Here is a 25,627-nt window from a genome sequence, read left to right on the forward strand (position 1 = left end):
AAATAACCCGCTATTGTTAATGTTATTACATCATGAGCCTTAAAGTGCCATGTAAATGTCAGCTCATGTTCCTGTTACTGGTTTGTTTTTTTCATTATTCAGTGACTTTTGCGGTGGGGAGGTATAGTATCAAACTGTTTTCCAGAATTTGGGGACCGTTTTTTAACTCCACAAGGCAGTACATAGGTGAGCCTGTGCTGGCAGCATAAGCTCTGATAGGTCCTACCAATCTCAGAGGGTTTTAAGTAATCATCCCAAGGATGATTTGGGTTCAAAACCCAGTATCCTTCAGTCAGTCAGTCCTTCAATAAGCATTGATTAAGTACCTACTATGTGCCTCGCACTGTACTGAGCTCACTGGGGATACAAAAAGCAGCAAAAGACAGTCCCTGCCCCCAGCAAGTTCACAATCTAATGGGGAGGCAATGAGCAAGCAAATACTTACAAACAAGCTATACACAGGATAAAAAGGTTATAATTAACGAAAGGAAGGCACTGGAATGCAGAGGGGCTGGGGCAGGCTTCTGCTCTCAGAGTAAGGGGTGACAAGGCTGGCATGTCTCTCCCAGTCCCTTCATGTGTAAAAAGAAGGGTTTGGACTGCTTCTGAGGCCTCCTCTCTATGCCCATCTTGTGTGCCGCCTTGGACAGGTCATCTCAGGGGGGTCGGGGCAGATGGTGTCTGGAGTCCTTTCCAGCTCGCCGATCTTCTCTGTCTGTCTCTTTCTTTCTTTCTGTGTATCTCTTTGTCTCTCTGTCTCTGTGTCTCTGTCTGTCTTTCTTTCTGTCTGTATCTCTTTGTCTCTCTGTCTCTGTCTCTATCTCTGTTTCTGTCTCCGTCTTTCTCTGTCTCTGTCTTTCTCTCTGTCTCTTTCTCTCTCTGTCTCTGTCTCTTTCTCTCTGTCTCTGTCTGTCTCTTTGTCTCTGTTTCTGTCTCGTCTTTCTCTGTCTCTGTCTCTGCCTCTCCGTCTCTGTCTTTCTCTCTGTCTGTCTCTTTGTCTCTACCTCTCCATCTCTGTCTCTCTGTCTCTGTCTGTCTCTGTCTTTCTCTCTCTGTCTCTGATTCTCTGTCTCTGTCTCTTTGTCTCTCTGTCTCTGTCTCTCCATCTCTGTCTTTCTCTCTGTCTCTGTCTTTGTCTCTTTGTCTCTGTCTCTCCGTCTGTGTCTCTTTGTCTCTCCGTCTCTGTCTCTGCCTCTCCGTCTCTGTCTTTCTCTCTGTCTGTCTCTTTGTCTCTGTTTCTGTCTCGTCTTTCTCTGTCTCTGTCTCTGCCTCTCCGTCTCTGTCTTTCTCTCTGTCTGTCTCTTTGTCTCTACCTCTCCATCTCTGTCTCTCTGTCTCTGTCTGTCTCTGTCTTTCTCTCTCTGTCTCTGATTCTCTGTCTCTGTCTCTTTGTCTCTCTGTCTCTGTCTCTCCATCTCTGTCTTTCTCTCTGTCTCTGTCTTTGTCTCTTTGTCTCTGTCTCTCCGTCTGTGTCTCTTTGTCTCTCCGTCTCTGTCTCTGCCTCTCCGTCTCTGTCTTTCTCTCTGTCTGTCTCTTTGTCTCTACCTCTCCATCTCTGTCTCTCTGTCTCTGTCTGTCTCTGTCTCTGTCTTTCTCTCTCTGTCTCTGATTCTCTGTCTCTGTCTCTTTGTCTCTCTGTTTCTGTCTTTGTCTCTCTGTCTCTGTCTCTTTGTCTCTCTGTCTCTGTCTCTGCCTCTCCGTCTCTGTCTTTTTCTCTGTCTCTGTCTCTTTGTCTCTCTGTCTCTGTCTTTGTCTCTCTGTCTCTGTCTCTTTGTCTCTCTGTCTCTGTCTCTCTGTCTCTGTCCGTCTCTGTCTCTTTGTCTCTCTGTCTCTGTCTCTGCCTCTCCGTCTCTGTCTTTCTGTTTCTGTCTCTTTGTCTCTCTGTCTCTGTCCGTCTCTGTCCCCCTCGCCCGTGACCTCGGTCATAAATGCCTCCGCCTCTCGGTGCCTCAGTTGGACTAGGTGACCTCAGCCCTCTACGGCTCACGGGCTGGCACGGAGAGCCACGGGCCGCAGAGGTTCTTGCAGTTCCCGGTCCACGACCCTGAAGGGGGGGTCCCAGTCCAGGGCGCTGCCCCCCCACCTCCTCCATCTCCTCTTCTTCTGACAGCTGTCAGGCTTACGCAACCTCGGCCCTCTCTTGCTTTCTCGCTTCTGGCCAATGAACGTTGGCCGGCCTTGTAGGGAGCGCCAGGCCACGCCCCCGCTCGGGCGTCGCCCAATGGCGGGGCCCGGTCGCCCCGACGCACGGCTCCTTCATTGAGACGGCGGCACCTCCGGGGGCCGTGACGTCACGCGCCGGCTTCACTGCGCGGGCCGGGAGCCGGGCGCCCCGCCCCCCCGCGCGGCCGGCGACTATAAAAGGCGGCCGGGGCGGCGCGATCCCCTTCTCGAGCCGGGCGAGGCGGCGGCGAGCGCGTGTCTCGGGCGCCTGCTCCTTTGTCCGACGGCCCGTCGGCCTCTCCGGGGGCGGCATGGCAGTCCCAGCAGCCCTCGCGGCCCCGCGGGCGGCGCGCCTCCTGCGGCCGGCGCTCAGCGCCTGCCGCCCGCTGCATGTCACGGCGGCCAGGTGAGCGGGGATCGGGCGCGAGGAGGTGACGGGCCGAGGTCCGAGGCGCGGCCGGAGCCGGAGGAGAAGGGAAGGGAAGCGGGGCGGGCTCGGGGTTCAGTGGCCGGCTGGACGGACCCGGGGAGGGGGGCGGGGCTGGCTGGGGGCCGGAGGGGGAGGGGAGAGCAGCTGCACCTGCTAGGAACCCCTCCCCCCTCGCGGGTGGGGTGGCTCCCTGGTCTACGCCACCCCCCCCCCAGCACCCTAGGTCAGAGGCGCTGGCCCGGCCGGGGGGGGCGAGCCCTGGAGTGGGGGTGGGGGAGGTGATGTGGCTTGGAGGATCCCCGAGGCCGGGTGGTGGGGGGAGGGCAGGCAGCGCAGGCTTGGGCTTTGGGGTGGCCTTGGCGGGAGAATCTCGGGGTTGGGCGGGGCGGAGACTTCCCCGGTGGCGCCAATTCTGACCCTTTTGGGTGCTTGGGGAGAGGGGGCAAAGAGGAGGGGATGGGGTAGATAGGATGCACTGGAAGTAGGAGAAGCCCTGAAGCCTGGCACTGGAAACGCCCCCCCCCCTCATTTTTACCGAGGAGGAAACTGAGGTTAAAGGAGGGGCAGTGACTTTACCAAGGTCTCTGGAGAGCTTAGAGGAGGCGCCGCAGCAGCAGAGCCAGGACTGGGGGCCCCTGCTCCGAAGAGCAGCATTGGAGCTCCCCTCTCCCGCCCCCCAAGACCGCCTCCCAGCTCCACCCCTAACTTATCTGATTGTACCATCCGTGGGGGGTCCTGGGCTGGCTCGGGAGCCGGCAGGAGCTTGGCTTCCTTCGTATGGCGCCGTGCCCGGCAGCATCGTTGGTGTCTGTCTCACCGACGTCCAGGGCATGCATGCTTTGGGCGCCCGAAGCGGCCCCGGCCCGCCAAGAAAGGGGCCGAAGACAGTCCTGGCCTCAAGGACCTCGCTGTCTCATGCGGGAGCCACCAGCCCGCAGATCGTGCCAAGCTCGCCGGGGACAGGATACACAGGATACGCGGGAAACACAGAAGGCGAGGAGAGAAGGCTTGGTGGTGGGGTTTTATCTGGGACTTTGAGGAAGCCAGGCCCTCATTTCAGGAGGGGAAGGACAGGAAGGATGGGACCTGCCCAGAGTTACACAGAGGTAGTAAAGATCAGAATTACACATCGCGATGACAGTGCACAATTAAGTTCTATGGTGCTTTAAAAAGCACTTGACATTCTTTGCATGGAAAGGGTTTGGTGGCAGGACCTGGGTTCAAATTTTGGCTCTTGTTGACTTTTGGTTGGGTGACACACTGGGAGTCAGGAAGACCTGAGTTCAAATTCTGGCTCAGACATTTACTTCGCTGTGTGACCCTGGGCAAGTAAGTCCCATAACCCCTATTTGCCCTCAGTTTCCTCTTCTGTAAAAATGAGCTGGAGAAGGAAATAAATGGTAAACCACTGCAGTATTTTTTTTTCCCAAGAAAACCCCAAAATGGGGTCTTGAAGAGTCAAACACAACTAAACTACTACAAAATAAGTCACCTTGGGGATTGGCACTTTTTCTGTCTTGTCTAAATCACTAGATAGCACTGTGCTTTTTACCTGATGATCCGCTTGAATAACCCTCCCTGGACTTAGTTACCCTAATCTGTAAAAAGAGGGAAAGCTGGGAGGAACCTTCCCCCCAGCTCTTTATTTATCCCACTTTGACCTAAGTGGAAACAAAGGCCCACAAAGTCCCAGTGTTGTGGGCCCTAGAGCAGCTCCAGACTCCAGAATTCCTGACTTCAAAGCTCAGCATTTGTGTCCATCACTGACTTTATTATAAGTTCTTCCTATGTAGGAATAGCGTTCAGATAACATACAGTGCCATTGGGATGGACAAATACTACCAGCCCCAATCCTGGGAGCTGATGATATTTTCCTGGGGAAGACAACTAGCTGAGACATTCATATATGCCAAGCAAATCTAAAAAGGGAGGTCTGGCTCTGGGTGAAGGAATGATGTTATAGGTAATTGGTGAACAATTGCTTAATGTATACTTGGGCCCCTCTTGTTTGAGGTCGTGGGGGTACGTGCCGCTCCTGCTCCCTGTAGTTCTGGCCAGAGAATCTTGGGTCCCTGGTAGCAAGAGGGTTGGAGCCTTTAGGGATGAGATGAGGTGTAGACAAGAATAATGGAGAATGATGGCCCTTGGAAGGGAATGTGGAAAGGAATATAAGGAACAGTGTGGGGGGGGACTTGATCACCTCCAAAAAATCCAGTTTGTTAGCTCAGAAGCAGACTCTTCATTCGATAAAGTTTTTAAAAAGGGTAAAAAAAAAAGGGTGGGCTATGCTTGGAGGGGAGAAACAGCTTCTTGGGTAAAAGGAACAAAGGAAGAAGGGCTCTGGGCTGTTCACCACCATCCCCCCCTTTGCCAGTTTTTTCTGCCCTCACTGGCTCACCCAGTGACTATAGAGGCTGCTTCCCGGCTGATGAAATCCCAGTGTTTACTTGCAAGCTGACAATGAATGGATGTCTGGAGTTCTGCAAGGCTGCCCCTCTTTGCCACTAGATGGGGAAAATATGTGTTAACAGTGGTGAGACTTCAGGCATTGCATCCAGGAGACAAATGCAGGATTCTCTGCCTTAGTATGGACTTTAGGCTCTGCCTGATTTGTCCCCTCACCTCACCTCCTCCTCTTATTTTTCTGCTGGTGGGTCATTGTTCAGTTCTAAATAGATACTCTGTAATTTTAGAGACAAAAAAAAAAATGTAATTACAGCTTGCCATTTAAACAGTTTAGTTTGATAAAGTGATTTCTTTAGTTACAGGATTTCACTTAATCGTCACACCTTGTGAGGTAGTTTTTAAGTACAAGAACTTTCCCTGTCTTGTAATTTCAGAGATAAGTCTTAGAGAATTGCTGACAGAGAGGGAGAAGTGTGCGTGCCTCTGTGTGTGTGTGTGTGTGTGTGTGTGTGTGTGTGTGTGTGTGAAGTAGAAAGTGATTTATATCTTTGGTCATTTAACCTAATTTTCAGAAGGATTTCCATTCTGGTCTTCCAACTCTAGTCTGGATCATAATATCCACTTTACAGATAAGGAAACTACGCTAGAAGTGAAACTCTACACAGCTGAGAAGTATCCAGTGGTATTTGCTCTGAATTGTCCTCAATCCTTCCTGCTCAATTCCTAATACAGTTAGACCCTTTCTGAGTAGTTTGACCACCTGACCATTATTGGCTAGAGCATTCATTCTATATTTCATAGGGAAGGGAATGTTTCTTGGTCTTTCCATTTTCAAACCTCAGATTCCCAATCATTAATAAAAACTTAACAAAAATCAAGCTCCTGAAAAAATTGACCTTTTAAAAAATTAAAAAAATTAAACATTCTTTTAGCCAATGAAAATCATTTTTTCTTTGTCTCACCTGTATAATGTTCTCTTGGTTCTGCTCACTTCACTCTACATCAGGTCATGCAAGTCTTCATAGGTTTCTTTGAAAACACCCCCCACCCCCTGCATCATTTCCTACAGTGCAATTCATAGTAGTTCCATAACCTGGTCAGCTGCTCCCCAGTTGATAGGCACCCCCTCGGATTCCAGTTCTTTGCCAGTTTAACATATTTGTATTCTGTATTTTGTGGTTTAAACCATGATTAGTGTAGCAGTACTTAATTAATCCTTGTTAACTTGACTTTTAACTGTTTGTTTTTGTTTTTGTTTTTGCTTCGTAAGCAGTGCCTAACAGCATTTTAACTAACAAACAAAAAACCTGCTAAACAGACCTTGAACCTGCTGGTCTAGGCCAGATTTAGGCTTAGCCCACAATGCCCGTGGGGGAGATTTCAGCTCCAGGTCATGTGGCACTGTCACCATGGGCCTCATGAGGTGGCTGTGGTACTGAGCAGAGCTGGCATCTATGCTGATAAAATCTTACCTGTTTTTACAACAAGCACCTGCCCAAGCAGTTGCCAGGGCCAGTCTCCGAATGAATTCCTTCCTTGGATGATGGCTGGGTGGGGCTGGATCGGAGGAGCTACCCTGCATGCCCAGAAGCTGGCATTGGTGGTGACTGGACCCCCCTTTTCCACAGGGGGTTGCCTCCCCTCCATGATAGCTGCAGGCACAGGGCTGGGAAGTGCTCTGGCTTGGGATCTGAGGAGAGGTCGTGGCTAAGGGTGGCCGAAATGGTCTGCATGCTTCCTTCAGCCCTAAAGGTGCCTCCCACATCTCTCCTTTCACGTCTTCTCGGTTGCCACGCTCTGTGGTTTTTACCTCCCCAGACAGCTGCCACCTCACCCACTTCCTGACTATGGCCACGGCCTGCAGTACTTGAATACTATGTAGCATCCTGGTACTCTATTTAAGGGCACCTGAGAGTGTGTGGGGGTGAGCCGGCCCTCCATGCCATCCTGAAGGAGATATGGAAGGGACCCAGGGATGTTTACCTTGGATAAAGTGAAGGCTGAGAGGGAGCCATCATTGCCTTCCTGTATCTGAGAGGCTGTCTAATTAGCACTGGGGTATTTGCTATGCTCTGCTTGGCATCAGAAGGCAGAACTTGGGCTCCGTGGAAATCTGGGACCTGGGACCCAAGTAAGTCATCTGTGGGTGTCAGTCCAGTGTTCTTTTCAGGGTGCCAGGCACTTAAATCCATCTCTATGCTGAACTTGACTCAGCACCAATAACTTCTATGGATGAAATCCCTGTGCTATACTCTGGCCATTCCAATGCAGAATGAGCAGCCATCCCTGCCCCTCAAGGTGGCTTCCATTCTGGGAGTTACAGCTTGTAAACAGAATCAGAAGGGTTCGAGGAGAGAGATCACTAACCCCCAGGGCAATCAGGACAGGCTCCCTGGAGGAGGTGGCTTCTTAGAAAGGAACCGTTGGACTGTGAGAGGAGAGAGCAGGAATGCCAAGTTTGGAGCAAAAAGCTGGCCAGCCTGGGCTGGAACAGAGAAGTGTTGGGGGACAATTCAATGTGAAATGAGTGGAGAGAAGGGGGACTGCCTACAGCTGAAGGAGGTTGTTGTGGTTCCGCTTGGACCAGGCTAGGACGAGGGAATGGTCACTAAGTCCTTGAGCCCCCAAGGGACAGGAATGGCATAGGGTGGTGACACAGCACTGGGGGAGTTATTTATGCTGCTGATAAAATCCTCTATCCTTTAGAATTGACCTGATTGGGTGCAGTGCAGTCAGAAAGTCCTGAGGTCAAGAATCTAGCCTCACACACTAACTAGCTGTGGGAGCCCTGGACAAGTCACTGCTGTTTGCCTCAGTTTCCCTAAGTGTAAGAATGAGGATTCCGATGGCACCCACCTCACAGGGTTGTTGGGAGGATTCAGTGCTCAAACCTTAAAGTCCTATACAAATACCGGCTACTAAAATGTTGTTTTTCTGAGATCTTAAAGCTGGAATCCTTTCAAAGACCCGCTTTGAGCGTGGCCCTCCATGGCCAGGAGCCAGGTCTAGTCCTTCTGCTCATGCCTAAGTTAGCCACGTTTGTGAGGCTGCTCCCAGGAGTTGGGGCTTTGCTTTTGGTCCTACTTTGCTGTCAGATGGGGACGTTCCACGAAGCCTGTGGTTCCTGGTGTGCTGTGGACACTCAGCAAAGTCTCGCTGTGGCCTGTTTTCCTGTTGGAATAGCATGGGATGCTGGCTCTCCTCTGTTGCTGCTGGCTTACTTAGCACCCCTGGGGCGCGGTGTCCTGCCAGGGAACACTGTAGCCCTCTTCCTTATCTGCTCCACCGACTTGCTGCTTTTGATCACTAGCAAATGGCCTGCAGCCCTCTTGGACCCCGCTCCTGGGAACGCTTTGCCGTCGGAAGGTCCCCAGCAGGTTTTGTTAGGCACTCCCAGCAGTCCTGGAAAGCTGGGGGTGCTTGTAGAGAGACGCTGATGGTGTGGAACAGCACAGGTGCCTGGGCGGGGTTCATGGCTTGGGGCTGCTTGTAAGTCATCTTTAGTGAATGGCTCCTGACCTTTCCTCCTCGCTGATGAGTCACTGCTTGAATGGAAAGTTTTCAAAGCAAGATTTTATGAACATCATAAGGTCTTAAAGGGCTACGGATATTCCCTCTTTTTTCCTTTTAAGGTCTCCTGTGGCGACAGCCATTTTACCTCTTCCTTGTCAGAAATGGGCCTGGTGAAGTCAGGTGGCCGTTAACAGTTTACTGATAAACACATTGTTTCTCAGCATCTTTCAGAGCTGTGGGTGAAGGAGAAGAGAGGTTAGATAATACAGTAGAATGAGGCTCTTCCCTAAAGGTCCAGTGATTCTATAATTGGTTCCCTGAGATCTTTGGTTGCCATACTGGTCTGGGCTTTTCTGGTTGTGGTCATTTCTTTTGAGCAAATAGAATTCACTAAGGAGTTGGGGAAACAACTAAGAACCTCCCTGAGAAAGCCAATGATACCAGTATGATCAAATCTATTCTAATTACTCACATAGTGTGTTAAGTTTGCCAAGGGCTTTAACCGTGTGATCTCATTTGAGCCTCACAACAGACCTGTGAGATGTGCTATTATTTGGTTTGGCGGTGGTTGTCTGTTCTCAAAAAGGACCAAGATGACATTGCTGTGTTAGAGTCAAGTTACAGTGTATCCAACTGTGGCAGATGAGACCAACTCGGACGAGCTCGGAATGCTCTACCACAGGTCAGGCACAAATAGTCCGTGTGACCATGGTGGGGAATTCTCTAAATTTGTGCATCTTGAGTTTCTTTGGAGCTTTTTCAATTCTGCTTCACTCATAGAACTCAGGGCCTTCTCTGATGAGAGCCCGTCATGCTGGGCGCTCCTGTGCCAGTGTTTCCCATGTCATAAGATTCCAAAGTTCTTCAGAGAGACCTTGAATTCAAATGTCCTTGTACCAACATGTGAGTGCTTGCCCTGTATAAGTTCTCTGTAAAATCGTGTTTTAGGCAAGCGGACATTTGGCATTCAAACGGTGTGGCCAGCCCATGAATGCTTGTCAGTTGAATTCAAGAGAGGACCACAGTGTGTGAAATGTTCCTTATCCTGCCAGATGATCTTCAGAATCTTCCCAAGACAATTCAAATTAATGTTTTGTAGGTAGCTTAAGAAAGAAGGGGCAGGGGGCAGCTGGGTGGTACAGTGGATGGAGAACTGGCCCTGGATTCGGGAGGACCTGAGTTCAGATCCGGCCTCAGACACTTAACACTTGCTGGCTGTGTGACCCTGGGCAAGTCACTTAACCCCAATTGCCTCACTAAAAAAAAAAAGAAAGAAAGAAAGAAGGGGCAGCTAGCAGATGGTTCAGTGGGGTAGAGTGCTGAGCCTGGAGTCAGGAAGACACCTTCCTCTTCCTGAGTTCAAATCCAGACAAATCAGACACTTCCCAGCTGTGTGACCTTGGGCAAGTCACTTAACCTGTTTGCCTCAGTTTCCTGTAAAATGAGCTGTGGAGAAGGTAATGGCAAAACACTTTGGGATCTTTGCCAAGAAAACTCCAAATGGGGACCCGACTGAAGGGCATTTATCAAGGCATATAAAGGTAAAATTTACTACATACCTGCTATGTGCCAGAACTGTGCTAAGAGCTTTAGAATGTTTCTGAACTCTAGAATTTCTTTCCTTTCATATCGAATGGCTGTCCTGAGGAGATTCCCACAGAAGCCCAGCCCCATGTAAGCCCCGCTGCTCCTCCCACTCAGTCGGCAGCTTTAATTCCTTTGGGACCTGCTGCTCCTGTCTGCATAGTTGTTTCCCCATCATTCCATTCCCTGGTCCAAGTGGGATGACAGGTGCTGCTTGCCAAACAAAGCCCCTTTTACTTGGACTAGAAGCTGAGCATCCCGAGATGGAAGATCTGAAGTCGAGGTATAAATAAACCAAGAGGCTCCAAAAGGCAGCTGTGACCTGGCTCCCTTTCTAGTACGCTTTCCTAGGTCGCTGCCGGGGACCGGTCTTTTATTAATAGAGATATGTTTGTACAGCACAGCCAGAATGTGGAGGGCCCCAGGAACACACCAATGACGGATGACCTGGAATCACTGACGGGCCCATCCCTGCTGCTGGAAGTGTTTTATAGCTGGGGCTTGCTCCTTCCCCCACAGTGGTCAGTCAAATGCAGCCTGGCCTGGAGTAGGCTGAGTTACAGATTGTTCTCCTACTCCCCTCCCTCCCCCAGTCTTCCAGTGATGAGGGCGTGGGGCTGGCCCCGCAGTTCTGTCGCAGGCTTCTGCCCCATCCCCGAGCCCTTTTCTGTCAGGGTGAGGTGTCATCCCTTAGTGGAGAGGTGTTAGATAAGCTGGGGAGAGGAATGACTGGATTCTCTCTGGTAGCTTGATTCAGGCTTAGCTGTTAAGGACAGGGCACGCTAATTATAGGTTGTAGATGCTTACACATCTCTTTTAGTTAATATTTAGCTTCAGAGTAAAATCGGACAAATGACAGTGTAGGAGAACCTTGGAGAAATACAAACCATAAACAACTTGAAAGGCTCTCTGATCTTGGTAGGAGTACTCTCTTCTGTGTGCCCATCCACACCTTATCCTGCTGGAATTTTAGCCTTACCAAGCCAGAAACCTTTCAATTTATTGAGGGAGGGCGGGAGAGAGAGCATTTTAAGTAGGGGCACTGGTCCCAGAAAGCCTCACAGATTATAAGTTGTTGTTTGTCCTTCGTTCTCAAAGAGGACCGTGACATCAGATGACTTCCACTGACTTGGATTTAAGTGAGGGATGGCTGTGCAAGGTCACCAGCCTCCCTCTCTCCAGAGACATCTGAATCCATTGCCAAGATATATATCGGGACAACTGGAGATGGCCCCGTAGGTTTAAGGCAATCGTCCAGGGTCACACAGCTAGTGAGTGTCTGAGGCGGGATTTGAACTCAGGTCCTCCCACTTCAGGGCCAGTGCTCTATCTAGTGTGCCACCTAGCTGCCCCTGCAGATTATAAGTTATAAACAATGCATGGCTAGGTCCAGAGATGCAAGTCAAGATTGGTTTTGCACAGGGAAATGTAGTCTTTGAGAGGGGGAAGGTACCGGTGCCAAGTTCAAATAGAAGCGGGCCACTAAACCCTAGGTAAGGATCCTGTGGGCAGGGATGAATAGTGAGTGACTCAGAAGACTGGTGTTCACATTCTGTTCTGTTGGATTTTTATTTGTCTGGTGAAATGTTCCCCAGTTCCCATTTGAGCCCATTACAGCCCACTTGGAGTATGGTGGGCCCCGCATTTGCTACTTCTGCTGTAAGGGTCTGAGAGGAGATTATGTGGGTCAGTATTTCTAGAGACCAGTGCCAGGACTGACCACTCAGCTCCCCACCGACCATTTGTGGGAAGAGGAGTGGGCCAAGGACAGGGAAGAGGCAGCTTTTTTGTGACTTGGTGGGCTTTTAGAGGGACCTTTTGTCAAAGTTTGGCAGATGGGTATTTGGCAATCACTAATGTAAACCCCTCTGAGATTCAGGTTTGAAGTGGCAGCCACCGTCACCCTTAGGTAGTAACACAGAGTCTTTGCTGTTCTCCCAGCCATAGGTGCCCCTTCGCGCCCCTCTCCTCCTCCTGAGGCTCTGCTGGCTGCCCTTCCTCACACTCCTCCTTGGCTCTCTGTGCCCCCCGCTCCCCAGAATCAGCTATTTTGCCTCCACATTGTCCCCTGGGCCCCATCTGCTGTGTTGGGTCGTCAGACAGGTTTATCCACGTGCCACCCCCCATCGTCTCATTCTGCTTTTTGCTTACGTCCTTTCCTGACCTGTCCTTAGTGTGGCTGCCCGAGTCATCTCGCCAAGGCCCAGCTTGGACCTAGCACTCTCCTGTACAGGGTTCCTCCTCCCCAGCTCCCCTTCTGGTCTCCAGCACCAATGGACTCAGCCGACCAGGGCAGACTTTTCAGTCTCCCCTTCCCTTCCTCTTCAAGAGTAACCTGCTTTTTGTTCCCCTCCTACCTTGGGGCTTTCCTGCAGATTGTTCTTCATGCCTGCCTTTCAGTAACCTCACACCACTATCATTCTCTTCAACATCCTGGCCAGCATTTCGACAGATCTTCAGGATTTGCAAAGGTTTGAGATTATCTCATTTGATCCTCCCAACCACCCCGGGTTTTATCCCCACGTTATAGGTGAGGACACTGTGCGAGACAACCTCAGTAACTTGACCAGAGACTCAAAAGCTAGTCAGTGTCCGAGGCTGGAGTTGAACTTGGGTCTTTATTGTTTTGTTTTGTTTTGAGTAAATAGTTTTAAATTTTTCCAATTATATGTAAAGATAGTTTTCCGTTTTTTATAGGATTTTGATGTCCAAATTTTCTCCTTCCCTTCCTGCTCCCTTTCCCAATCCAGTGAGCAGTCTGATGGATAGAGGTCATACAGAAAAAGCGTGATAAACATATTTCCACATTAATCATGTTGTGAAAGAAGAAATAGAGCAAAAGGGAAAAAACACTCACACAATTGAAAATAGCATGCCCCTCTCTGCATTCAGACTCCACAGCTCTTTCTCTGGGTGTGGAGCCATTTCCATCCTGAGTCCTGTGGCATTATCTTTGGGTCATTGTACTGCTGAGAAGAGCTAAGTCTATCACAGTTGATTATTGTACAATGTTGCTGTTACTGTAAAATGTTCTGGTTCTGCGCACTTTACTCAGCGTCTGTTCCTGTAAGTCATGACTCAGTTCTTAGCTAGGATCCTTTAAGTCCCAGTTTAGGGCTCCCTCCTCTGAGAAGCCTTTCTTGGTTGTTAGTCTGGTTAATGTCTCCTCAGTTCTCCAAATACCTTATTTGTGTAAATCCTCCAGGTGGTAAGCTCTGTATTTCTAGAGCCTAGCTAGCATAGTGGCTAGGGGATTGCATATGGTCCTTAAGCAGTGCTTGCTGAATAAAAGAATCCATTGAGCAGTGTCTGGGAGCAGTAAGTATTGGAGATTCAAAAGACCTCGGTGCTCTAATGCTTCCTAGCTCCCCAGTAATCTTGTGTGTGGCTCCTCACTTCTTGACCTCAGGTTATTTACTGTAGAATTAGGGATTTGGGCTCTAAATCCTTTCTTTGATCTCAGTAAAACGAATTTGAATGTTTATTGGACTGAAGTGATACTCTTGACAAAGAGTAAGTTCTCAAACAGTTCCAGAAAGTGAAATCCCAAGGTATTTGACTCTTTGTCTTTGAATGAATGAGTTCAGCAAACAGTAAATGGCCAGAGCGGAGACAAAGGTGAGGAGACAAAGGTGAGGTGAGGCGGTCTAGCCTGTCCCCTCCCTCCCTCTCTCTCTCTCTCTCTCTCTCTCTCTCTCATATAAATGGGGACTTTGTTTCCATCTGCAGAAATGAAGCTGTGGTGATTTCTGGAAGGAAGCTGGCCCAGCAGATCAGGCAGGAAGCCCGGCACGAAGTGGAGCAGTGGGTGGCCTTGGGTAACAAGAGGCCGCACCTGAGTGTGGTTCTGGTTGGAGAAAACCCTGCAAGTCACTCCTATGTCTTGAACAAGACCAAGGCTGCCGCAGATGTGGGTAGGTCACTGGCATGATCTCCTCTAAAACTGACTTAGTGTGATATTGTTGTCCACGCTCCTGACAGTGTGAGGCCTTCAGGGTCTTCCCGCACTACTATCCATAGTTCTTGACTTTGCCGGGGCCGGGGTTGTTAAGATTAAAGTGAAGCAGTACCTGCTTTCAGGGAATGTAAGCTCCAAAGAAGAGACAACATGAGGCTGTGCTTGTAGGGCTGCATGTGAGGTGACTGTGATGGGGGGATCAGGAAGGGGTCTCCTGTAGGAGGCTGGGCTTGAGGATGAGTCCTGAAGGAAACTAGGGATTTTAAGAGGCAGTGAGTGTGTGTGTGTGTGTGTGTGTGTGTGTGTGTGTGTGTGTGCGCGCGTGTGTGTGTGTGTGGTTGTGTGTCTATGGGGAAAGGCCTGGAGGTGGGTAAGGGACAGCAGAAGGCATGGGGCTGGAGTGCATGGAGTGGGGGATGTGCAGTGAGGCTGAAAAGGGAGAAGGGCACCAGGAGTGAAGAGCTTTCAATGCCCAATGAGGAGTTTCTCTTTGATCCTGGTGGTAGTGAGAGGGCCACTGGAGTGTGACTAGTAGGAGGCCAGAGTGTGCAAGTGAGAGAAACGATTGGGGGTTTAAGAAAAGCCCTTTGGTAGCTGATGGAGGCTGGGTTGGAGGGAGAAGGGACATGGGTCAGGAGACCAGTGAGAACGTTACTCCACTAGCCCTGCTGTGACGTCACAAGGGCCTGACTGACCGTGGTGGCGGTGCAGTGGATGGGGGGTGAGAGAATGGGTGGCGGGACTAAGGAGGGCAGTGCTTCCCCCCATAGTTGGATTCAGCATCATTGGGATGGAAAAAGTATCTGGTGACTGGAATAGTTTTATAATGACTTCCATTTCTTTTATTTCTTTCTTTCTTCATTCATTCATTCATTCATTTATTTTTTGGTGAGGCAATTGGGGTTAAGTGCCCAGGGTCATACAGCTAGTAAGTGTTAAGTGTCTGAGGTTGGATTTGAACACAGGTCCTCCTGACTCCAGGGCCAGTGCTCTATCCACTGCGCCATCTAGCGGCCCCATGACTTCCATTGCTTGAGCTCATACACGCTTTTTCCACAAAAGAGGCACGCATTGCAAATCTCTCCATTTGACTAATTAGGAAACAGAGGCTGAAGGAATTGTGTTGACATGGTTGCACATGTCAGATCGGGGATTCAGCCGGGTGGTTCAAATCAGGTGCCGTTTCCTGTAATTCTGCTACACTGCCTCTCATGCAGGCAGTGATGACATATGGGAGAGGTTTCATAGCTTCTGAAATGCAAACCCCTATGTATTGCTGGAATTGGGTGTGTGTGAAATATTTATGGAGAGCCGTGTGTGACTGTGGCCATATCACATAACTGACCGGGGGGGGGGTGTTTGGGTATTTGTGGCGAAAAGTTGTTGAGCAGATTGCGGATAGAGACCAGATGAAGGGGGGCAGAACCGGCATTGGGTGAGGCTTTTGTCATGACTTTCTCACTGACCAGCCCTTTGGTGTGGGTCAGGCCATCGACTCTGGGCCTTAGTTTTCTGTTTGATCTCTGAGGTCTGCTCTCCCACGAAGCCTCACGTGAAGGGAGTTCTTGCCCTGTTCGTTCAGGTATGCAGCTCCCAGCCTGCACTAGACACTCGTTGGGTAGTGACGGGAGGCTGTGTTAGGATCAGCAGTTAGGCAGTCGTGATCCCGAGGCCTGGGAGGCTCTGGCCTTCCTGACTAAGGAGGCTTTGTTGTCGGGTGCAATTCTTCTCATAGGCACATCCCAGCTACCCTCTGGCTGTGGGTCCCAGGGCGAGGGTGGCCAGGGTGGCACTTTGTCTGGGGCTTCACATTCATTCGTTTGTTCGTCTGTCTTAATGAAACAGGAATCAGCAGTGAGACCATTTTGAAACCCGCTTCCATCTCAGAAGAGGAGCTGCTGGATTTAATCGGCAAGCTCAACGATGACGACAATGTAGACGGCCTCCTGGTTCAGCTCCCTCTGCCTGGTGAGTGTGGACTTTTGTCCATTGTAGATGCTTTCTAGGTAGCTGAGGGCGCCACAGGCCTGGAGTCAGGAGGGACCTGGGTTCTAGTCTTGGCCCTGGGCAAGTCACTGAGCCTCTCTCTGCTTCAGTTTGGTCATCTGTAAAGTGAGGACAGTGATAGCAGCTCCCTCCTGGAGTCACTGCGAGCACCCAGGGAGGTCCTGTTTGTGAAGGGCTCAGCACACAGGCTACTTCTGAGATGTTCGCATCCTTTCCTGATTCGCTCTCCTGTTCAGGGAGATGCCGTGGTTTGTGCTCGCTGTGACTAAAAACAGATTTTGTGCTGACCCCAAGTGTGTGTTTCAATGTTGACCAAGTGTCCTTATTAATATATAGGCCTCTGCCATCTACCCCGCCTTTTGGGCATAAGGAGCCCCTCAAAGATGCTGAGCTCCACCATTTCTTATCTACAAACATTATTCAGAGAAAGGCGCTCGTGACTCCATCAGTCAAGAGCCCCGGTCTTACTTTACCTCATGAATGAATAGAGTTAATTAATAGACTTTGGTTACCGTTTAGTCGCCTACAAATTTACCTGTAATTTTCCATCCCACATTTATCTGTTTTGTTCACAAGGCTATGAGTGACTTTATCGGAAGCCAAATGTATGGTCTACAGCACTCTTCTGATTTGCCAGTCCAGTATCATTTCCAAAAAGAGGGAAATTAGGTTGACCCACACTGTGTTTCTAGTGAACCCAAGTGGGTTCCTAGTGATTGCCACTTTCCAAGTTGTTCACCAGCCATTCGGTAGTTCTAGGATGTTGCCAGGGATCTCGGACAAGTCCAGCAACCTGTGGTTTTCCCTAAGGAAGAAAACCAATTTATGTTCTTCAGTTCACTAAAATCCAAGAGATACACATTTTATTAACGTATAGGCATTTGCAGAGAGTGATTCTGACCAATAGAATTAATTCCTCTTTCAAATCACAAACCCCTCTTTCCAGCATTAATTATTTAACTCACATTTTATAGGCATTGTGAAACAAAGAAAATTCTTCCATAATAAAATAAAAGTACATGCTTGTGAGTTAGGTTTTTGACTCATTTGTGGTGGTGACCAGTAGTGATGGGGAGATCCCGTGGGAGAAGATTGGTCTTTTCCAAAAGCCAAGGAGCCTCCCTTATTTTTCTTTAAAGATAGTCACCAATAAGTTGTGATTAGTGTCCCTCTGGATTTAGTCCCTATTTTCATTAAGTTACAAGGTTCCAGGCAGAACTGTCCTCCCTCTGGCTGGTCTGGTGGTTCAGGCTCAGGCCTGAAAAGAGATGAGATACGTAGCCCAATTAACATTTAACAGAAGGAGTCTACTCAACAATGATATGGAAGGGCTATTCAGTAAGGATGCTGCAGCCTTGGTTCTGCTGACCACAGCCTCCGGCTCCTTAGGGCTGCTCAGGAAGGCATTCAGACTCCCCTGACAGACAGCCTGGATTCCTCATGTGCTTGGCTTTCTGGGCCTCAGGTAAACGAGAAGCTACATCCACATCTGGAGCCTTAGTGCCCCAGATGGATTATGTTGCAAAGACAGCGCCATGGCCACTTTATGGAAAAACTGGCCTGGCGTATGGGGCAGGGCCCTTAGTAGATGGAGCAGGTTTGGAATCGATGTTGCTTCTGCCGTGGCAAGGACACCGAACAAGACTGACTCTCGGTTTGCATGACATGGGGGGCCTGGGCTCGGTAGCCCGCTGTGCCCCTCTCTGAAAAGGGGCCATTGTGAGAGCCACCTCCCTTTTCCTTCCCAGAGCACATCGATGAGAGAAAGGTGTGCAATGCTGTAGCCCCAGATAAGGATGTGGACGGCTTTCACGTGATCAATGTGGGGCGCATGTGCCTCGACCAGTACTCCATGCTCCCTGCGACGCCCTGGGGCGTGTGGGAGATCATCAAGCGCACGGGCATTCCTACGCTGGGCAAGAACGTGGTTGTGGCCGGCAGGTCCAAAAATGTCGGCATGCCCATTGCAATGTTGCTGCATACAGACGGCAGGCATGAGCGTCCTGGAGGTGAGCACAAGGTCCCCCGTCTGCCCGTGATCTGTCATGGGAGGGAATTCGGTGGTATTCCCAGTGTGTTCATTCGGTGCTTTGGAGGGCTGCTAAATTGGTGTTCCCTGGGATCAGAGTGTGCACTGTTCATGACCCAACGGGATGCTCCCGAGGCAACATCCCTAGAGTGGTGGAAGGAGTTGGGAGGGGCCCCTCCCTGAGGGGGGGCCACAGGCAGGGCAGAGAGTCCTCTGAGCCTGGAAGGCGCACACCCTGATGGGATGTCTGAGTGTCCCTCGCGATGCTCAGCCTTCCCACTTCTGTGGAGGTGGCTCAGAAATAAGGTCACCTTCTGCTGGTGTCCCAGGCAGCTTGGGCACCATCATTGACTTGTTAAAGGGGGGGCGATGCCCTCGTGGACATGAGTGTTCAAGATAAAAGACATTCCCCTGAATGGGAATCCGACAACAAGCTGAAGGTTTCGGTTTTCCATAGGGGATGCCACTGTGACCATCTCTCACCGTTACACTCCCAAGGAGCAGCTGAAGAAGCACACAATTCTTGCCGACATCGTGGTGTCGGCCGCCGGTAGGTCCTGGGGTGCAGACGGGCAGCTTGGCTTCTGTGTGGCTCTGTGTGTGGAGTCTGTGGGCTGGACGAAGGCGCTCGTCACGTCCCTTATGGATGTGGATTTTGTGAGAAAGACGCCCCCCCCCCCCCCGCCTGCTGTGAATCAGGTGATGTTGGTAGGCCCCGACATTGGTTTGAAAAGGGCTGCTCTCTGTGCAAGAGGAGACAGCCAGAGCTCTTTTGCCCTCCGTGAGAGATGCCAGGGGCTGGATGGTTTGTGGTACTAGGCCAGTTATTTATTCCTTGTTCTAAGTAGTAATGTGACATGTCCTTCAGGGGCCGTCTTATGGGGGGGGAAGCAGTGTGCTTGGAGGCAGGATTACCACCCTGTGGTGTGCCAGGAACCCCCCACCCCCCTCTAGTGTCTCTCTCTCTCTGGTCCTATCTAGTAGAGCCACAAATCTTTGAAATGTGAATGGTAAAGTTAACCCTGGGATGTGCTGTTAGGCCAACACCTACTCCAGAACCACCTCCTGGAGTTCGGGGAGCGAGAGGGAACTGAGGGAGTCGGGAAGGTAGAGCTGTGCGGGCCGGGAGATGCTATTTAGCCAGGAGGCCATTGAAAGCCTGGGCTGTGCAGCAGAGGGGACAGGAAGTGGAAGAGAGGGCCATGTGACGATTAAAAAGGGCGAGAGACATAGTTTCTGGGTAATTTCATCATTTTATTAATAAGGCCAGTAGGTTCTAATACAAGGATGGTCATTTGGCCTTGGCCATCTCTCTCAGGCCAAAGGGCCCTAATGGGATTGGGGTCACATTTTATATGCCCTTCAAAGAGGAGGCCTTCCTGAGGGATACCTAATCCCCTCTGATTGGTTCATCAAAAGGAAGGTGGGCTATCTTGGGTCACTCAAATCTCCGTCAAAGAGACACCCAGACATCCATTTCCATATCACCTGTTTTGTTAACAGGGAGAACCAACATTTTCCTCAGGACCTGTCTGAGCAAATACAGTGAACAGGAATACACCCATTGTTCCAAACTTCGAATTTCTTTTACTGTCTGATTCGCTCTTGGCCTGGGAGGTTTAGCTTCTGGATGAGGAAGTAGTAAAGGGGAACACCTTGGTCCTAATACAATCATTAGCTGTTAAATATGAGAGAGAAAGTCGTTTTTCATAGCTAGAAGGGAGGGAGATGGATGAAGGTGCCTGAGCCAGGGCCCAGGTCTTCTGGAAGGCTTTAGCCCTCGTCTCAGCTGGGAAGAGAAGAAGATGCTGTGGCCCTGAAGGGCGTGCGCCCTCTGAAGCTTCATCTTCATGCTCCCTTGAAGGAGGCAGAATCCAGCTCTTGGGGTTGACGGGTCCCAGAATCCAGCCGGAGGTGGCTGAGGTGGAGATTCAGGAAAATGTCGTGGAAATAGTGTTGCTTTCGCCCTGCTTGAAGCTTCCCGGCTGGTCCAGAGCCTGCTGCTGTGGACCGCTCTGGAGAGATGTTGTTTTGCTTCCTTCTCTTATAGGCATCCCCAATCTAATCACAGCAGATATGATCAAGGAGGGAGCTGCGGTCATCGACGTGGGGATAAATCGGGTTCATGATCCCATCACTGCCAAGCCCAAATTAGTGGGAGATGTGGATTTTGAAGGTAAGCGGCACCACGGTGCCCACGCTGGCTGGTCAGCAAACTGATCCCGTCCTGAGAGTCAGGGCTGGAGTGACCGCTTGTACCAGGGCCCAGGCCCTGAATGGCCCACTCCCCTGTGCCTAATTTGGTTTCTTCAGTTCTTGATGGGAGTTGTGATCTCACCGATAGCTCCTCAGAAAATCCGGCTCTCCTGGGTGCCAACCCGAGGGGCCTCTTTCTCAGTCCTCATTCTCCTTGGCCGCTCTGCAGCTTTGACGCTGTTGGTTGCTCCCCTCCATGGTAGGTTTGCTTGCTAGGTTTTTCTAGGCTTTTAGGCCACCTCTCTCACTCCTGGCCCTCGTTCCTCTCTGGCTGCCCCTGCTCCGTCTCCTTGGCTGGGTCTTCCAGACCATGCTCTCAGTAGCACAGGTGTTCCCTCAGGGTTCTGCCCTGGGCCGCCTTCTCTTCCTCCTATGCCACTGCACTCGGTGATCTCACCAGCTTCCCCGCCTCGCTGCCGACCTCCTACTGCCTCTCCCTGCTGCTGTAGAAGGAAACACCGGCCTTTCATCCTTCAGGCTCACACCCTCAGTTATCCCGGACGCCTTGCTGTCCAATATGGCACCAAGCACTGTCGATTTTACCCTGAAGCATCTCCTCTGACCCTGCTCCCACCCTGGTGCAGGCCTTCAGCCACTCCCCATTCTGGTCCATCCTCCTCTGAGCCACTGATGTGATTTTCCTAAAGCACCGGCTGATCACGTCCCTCCTGTGGCCTCCAGGATGCTGTCAGGCACTCAGCCCTCCTGCCATCCAGGCTTCTTCCACCTTCCTTCAGCCTCTGTCTCACCCCATCTCGACCATTTGCCCTCCCCACCTCCCCGGCGTCTGTTAAGTCCTCACTAAGATGTCATCTGTTGCAAGACTTCCAGTGCCTCTTGTGTCTAGTGACTTCCCTCTTAACTATTTCCTCTCTCTTTTCCGGGACTGTCTGTATGCACTTGTTTGCTTGTTGTCTCCTCCATCACCCTGGGAGCTCCTTTTGTCCAGCACAGTCCCTGACGCATAGTAGGCCCTTAATAAATGCTGACTGACTGGCTGGCTGATGGGCGGGGCTCGTCCCGCGTTCTCATTCTGGTTTACTCAGATTTTACAGTGGGCAGGCTGTTTTTTTCTGGAAAAGATACAGGCTAGGGGATTGCATTGTTAGGTGCCTTTAAATGGATTGAGTGGACGGACCCAAGGAGTTGTTGGCTATTAATGGTGCCGTGGCCTTAAGAGGTCTGCAGTGGACCCCAGGGATCTCTGCTTTGAACAGAATCTGGATCTTGGTGGACAGTATCCTTATCAGGTGTGCAGATAACACAAGGCTGGGGGGAGAGCTAAGGCCGAATGAGTCAGGAGCTAAGAAAGTCTGGATGGGTTTAGAGCATGGGGCAGAATTGAATGGGACACAGTTTAAAAGGGTTCAGAAAGTTATCTTCACATGTACAAGATGGGGGCAACAAAGAGGAGATGGAGAGCTGCCCGCAGAGTTAGGAGGACCTGGGTCCGTGTGAGGCCCTGAGCCCAGTCCCTTTGCCCCAGAGTGCCTCCCCCACCCCACTGGCAACTCTCTTAACCCCAGAAGTCACAGAGAAGGTGTGGGCAGCTCTGCCTTGGGCGGGACACAGGAAGTCCCTGACTCCACCGGAGTTCCCTGGGCTGGGGAAATAGAGTCATTTAAAAAAAAAAAGAATCCAACTTTTATTGGTAATTTGGATGCAAATATTTTTGCACTCGTAGTTCAGCCATTTATTCCGTCTTTCTGGATTTTTTATTTGTGAAAAAGCTTCTCCGTTTCATGAGCTCAGAATTATTTTTTCTGGTCTCTGTCTCTTGGTTGGTTAAGCAGTGTTCCCCCTAACCTTGGCTGGGGAAATGACTTAATCTCATTCTCTTTCGAGAAGTGCATATTGGGAGCATCTGTATTCAAGCCTTGGATCCATTGAGTTTGTTGTGCAAGATGGTGCCAGACATTTGGCTCAGTCTCATTGCTTGTCCCTTGCCATCCCCGTCACGTAGGGTGACCTCCCACTAATTAGGTTCTTGGGTTTGTGAAAAGCCCGGGCACCTGTGGTTTGCAGGTCCTCATCCTTCTGCCCCATCTAGTCTGTTTTTAACCAACACCCTCCAGATCTTTCTTATACTTAGACCTCCCCCTATGGACCCTTCTCTAATGGTGCCAGGCCCCCCCTTCCAGAAGGCCCCTCCCCTTCCTTAGACTACTTGGCATCGATCTGGCACGTTTCGTTCTCCCAAGAAAACGTACGACATTTTTGTCCTTTGTGTGTCTCCGTGTCCAGCAGAGCTCATGCAGTATATATGTATGCAGTGCTTAATAGATGTTTGTGTCGGACCTGATCCTGAAGCCCCTGCCTTCTTCTCTGTCTCCTGCAGAAGTTAAGAAGAAAGCCAGCTACATCACTCCGGTTCCTGGGGGTGTGGGGCCCATGACGGTCGCCATGTTGATGAAGAACACCATCATTGCCGCCAAGAAGCTGTTGAAGCCCGTTGAACGGGAGGCTGTGAAGGCCAGAGAGTTGGCAGCAGCCACCTCTTAATGGGTGCCTCTTTATTTAAAACAAAACGAAACATTCCAAGTCATTTTTTTAAAAAAGAAGCAAACAGGCCGATAGAAATGCAATATTTTAATTTATTCTACTGAAATAATTTTCAGATGTTTGTTTGCGGTCAGGCTATTTATTGAAAGCATGAGTGCGAGCCACTCTGTGCGCTCAGACCCGCATCTCCCCTTCTGAGACGGCTGCAGGGCGGGCCTGAGTCCTACAAACTAATCTTGGCACATTGGCAAATTGACTCTTAGGAACTAAGGCCATTAAAGCATATGTGGCCTGGGACCCCGATCACTGATTGCGAGGGTCACTGAGTCATGGGGGGGTGGGGCTTGATAAAATCAGGTTGTCTCATTTATCCTCCTGACCCTCATCTGTGGCCCCTCTTGAAGGCTTTTAGGGTATAGTCTCAGCAGTTCAGATGAAGGGAAAAGAGAAGCCATGTCTAATCTAGAACATCTTAGCCGGACCCTCCACGCCCCCAGAAATCCCGGCCTGCTAGTTCCCAGATGTGCATAGCCACCCAAAGTGGGTGATCTCTTTCAGACCAAAGCTCCTTGGTGGGGCAGGGGAGCAAACAGGCAAACAGGAAATGGTCGTTTTTGAAAACGGGCCCCTTCGTGTGGGGTGTGGGGGACTTAGTGTCCTGTGATTAATTACAAAAGGACTCCTTGTTTGACTTCAAGGTTGAGATTCATCCGTGGCTCTAACAAAAGCGAACCAGACTTGAAAGCTCTCACTGGGGGACATTTTGTACTCTGGGGGATGTTGGTTATTTTGGGCACATCCTCCTCAGACTTGTGGAAAGGGGCTGGTCCAGGCAGGCTGTGCTTGGGAGAGGGCCTGGCACTCTCCTTTAATAACCAAAGAATTTGCAGTAGCAGCTGGCTTCTTTCCACATAGGTCCCTGTTGCCTTTCCTGAAAGTCTTTGAAAGCTTGCAGTGCTTACTGAATTACCCCACCAGATTTTTGATTAAAGCAGGTTTTTTAAAAAATAAACTGTGTAGTGTGGTCTCTTCTGCTGGAATGTAATGCGGCCACTTTTCTGTAGCCGGGTAGGCCTCTCTTCATCCAGCCTCACGGGGCCTTGTGGGACAAGTGCCCTCTAAGGAGGCCCAGACCTTGACACAAAACCCTAAGGTGTAACCCTAGTCTCTGGCCTCGAACCCTGGGGTTCTTGAAATCCTGAAGCCTGCGGCCCCGGTGGACTTACTCTGACTCACGGACGTCGTGCGCCAAGGGCGGAGGCATTTAGGGAGTCATGGCTGCCAACTGCCTCACCCTCCGGCAGGCACTCGGTGGCTGATTATAGCCAAGGCCTCATGGGGCAGGTGTGGAGATGATCTTTTCAACATTCCCCTGAGTTGCCTTGCTGGTGTGAGGTTTATAAGAAGGCACAATCGGTCCAGTGAAATGGCTGGTGTTTGGAGGTTTATCCATGGAAGGAACTCTGAGTGACAGCCTGCACTGTGGGGAGGGTACATGCTAGTATCCCTTCTGCCGTACACCTGGCTCTTTGGGGGTGATTGGCGGGTGGTGGCCCAGTGGATAGAGCTTTGGGCCGGGAATCGGAGGACTGTCACTAGCTGAGTGACTGGGTTTATTTAACCTTTAACCTCAGTTTCTTCCATGGTAAAATTGGGATCATAAGTACCTGCCTCCTGGGCTGGTGGAATCAAATGAAATAATTATAATACAAGTGCTTAAGTGCCTAACACATGTAGGCACTTCATAAATGTGTATTCCCTTCTATCTCCCATGGGGGACGTAAGTCTTGGCAGTTATGAGGCGTGAAGTATTTGGGGGAACTAGGAGTAAGTGCATGCTTACACGCTGGTTATGAGACCTTGAAAGTTCTTTAAAACAGTGGGGCAAGGGGGCAGCTAGGTGGTGCAGTGGATAAAGCAGCAGCCCTAGATTCAGGAGGACCTGAGTTCAAATCAGGTCTCAAACACTTGACACTTGCTAGCAGTGTGACCCTGGGCAAGTCACTTACCCCCCCCCCCAAACAAACAAAAAAAACCAGGACAAAGTAAACAGGATTTCATTGTTTATTGGATTGTTGGAAACATGAAATATAAAATATTTCCTGGCTTGCATGTGGTGCCAACTAGCAGTGTCTAAAAAACCTGTTAAGACACCATTGAAATCAGGTCATTTTCATTCATATATGTACAAAATATAAACAAGTACCATGAAAATTACAGTGATTGATTTGTAAAAAGGAAAATTAATAAAGCTATCGTCCCAGCTTCGCTAATTCACCAGACAGAGGCTCACTTCTGAGCATTTCAGGTTTCTAGATTTCAGAGGCAAGGAAGTGCTGTCAGAAATCAGCTGAAGTTTAGAAAACAAAAAATGCCAACTTTTTTTTTTTTAATTTAGCCCCTCAGCTATCAGAGTATTGGTTATGAAGAAAATGTGCCTGTGATCCCAAGTGATTGAGTTGTTATAGAAAGGAACCAGGGGGAAGGAGATGTGTGTATGTGTGTGTGGGAGGGGGGGTGGGAAGGCTGGTGGCTCTATCATTTATTTGGCTTAAATAGAAAACATCTGACTTGTGTGTCTTCATGTGAGTGATTGTAACACCATAACCAAAACAGCCTGTTCTTTGAGCTCTAGACCCAGGGTTTGGGGTAAGGCAATATACTAATGCCCTCTCTTTGTGTATGGAGGCAAAGCTAGTACTGTATGTATATGGTGACACATGTCCAATCCTGTTTGACACCCAGACTTGGGCTGAATCACAAAGTTCTAATTGCTGGT

General features: G+C 50.1%; 1 protein-coding gene across 1 annotated transcript; it reads left to right on the plus strand.

Moving 5' to 3' along the window:
* The first annotated feature begins 2,343 nt into the window (after positions 1-2,343).
* On the plus strand, positions 2,344-23,839 carry MTHFD2 (methylenetetrahydrofolate dehydrogenase (NADP+ dependent) 2, methenyltetrahydrofolate cyclohydrolase). Its single transcript, XM_043989867.1, has 7 exons — positions 2,344-2,569; positions 13,826-14,010; positions 15,900-16,022; positions 17,810-18,070; positions 18,548-18,640; positions 20,141-20,266; positions 22,685-23,839. Exons 1-7 carry the CDS (start codon positions 2,475-2,477, stop codon positions 22,846-22,848), a joined length of 1,047 nt encoding a protein of 348 aa, XP_043845802.1. The 5' UTR covers positions 2,344-2,474; the 3' UTR covers positions 22,849-23,839.
* Positions 23,840-25,627: the final 1,788 nt, after the last annotated feature.

The sequence above is a fragment of the Dromiciops gliroides genome, chromosome 2 (genome assembly GCF_019393635.1).
Source record: "Dromiciops gliroides isolate mDroGli1 chromosome 2, mDroGli1.pri, whole genome shotgun sequence".
Lineage (NCBI taxonomy): Eukaryota > Metazoa > Chordata > Mammalia > Microbiotheria > Microbiotheriidae > Dromiciops > Dromiciops gliroides.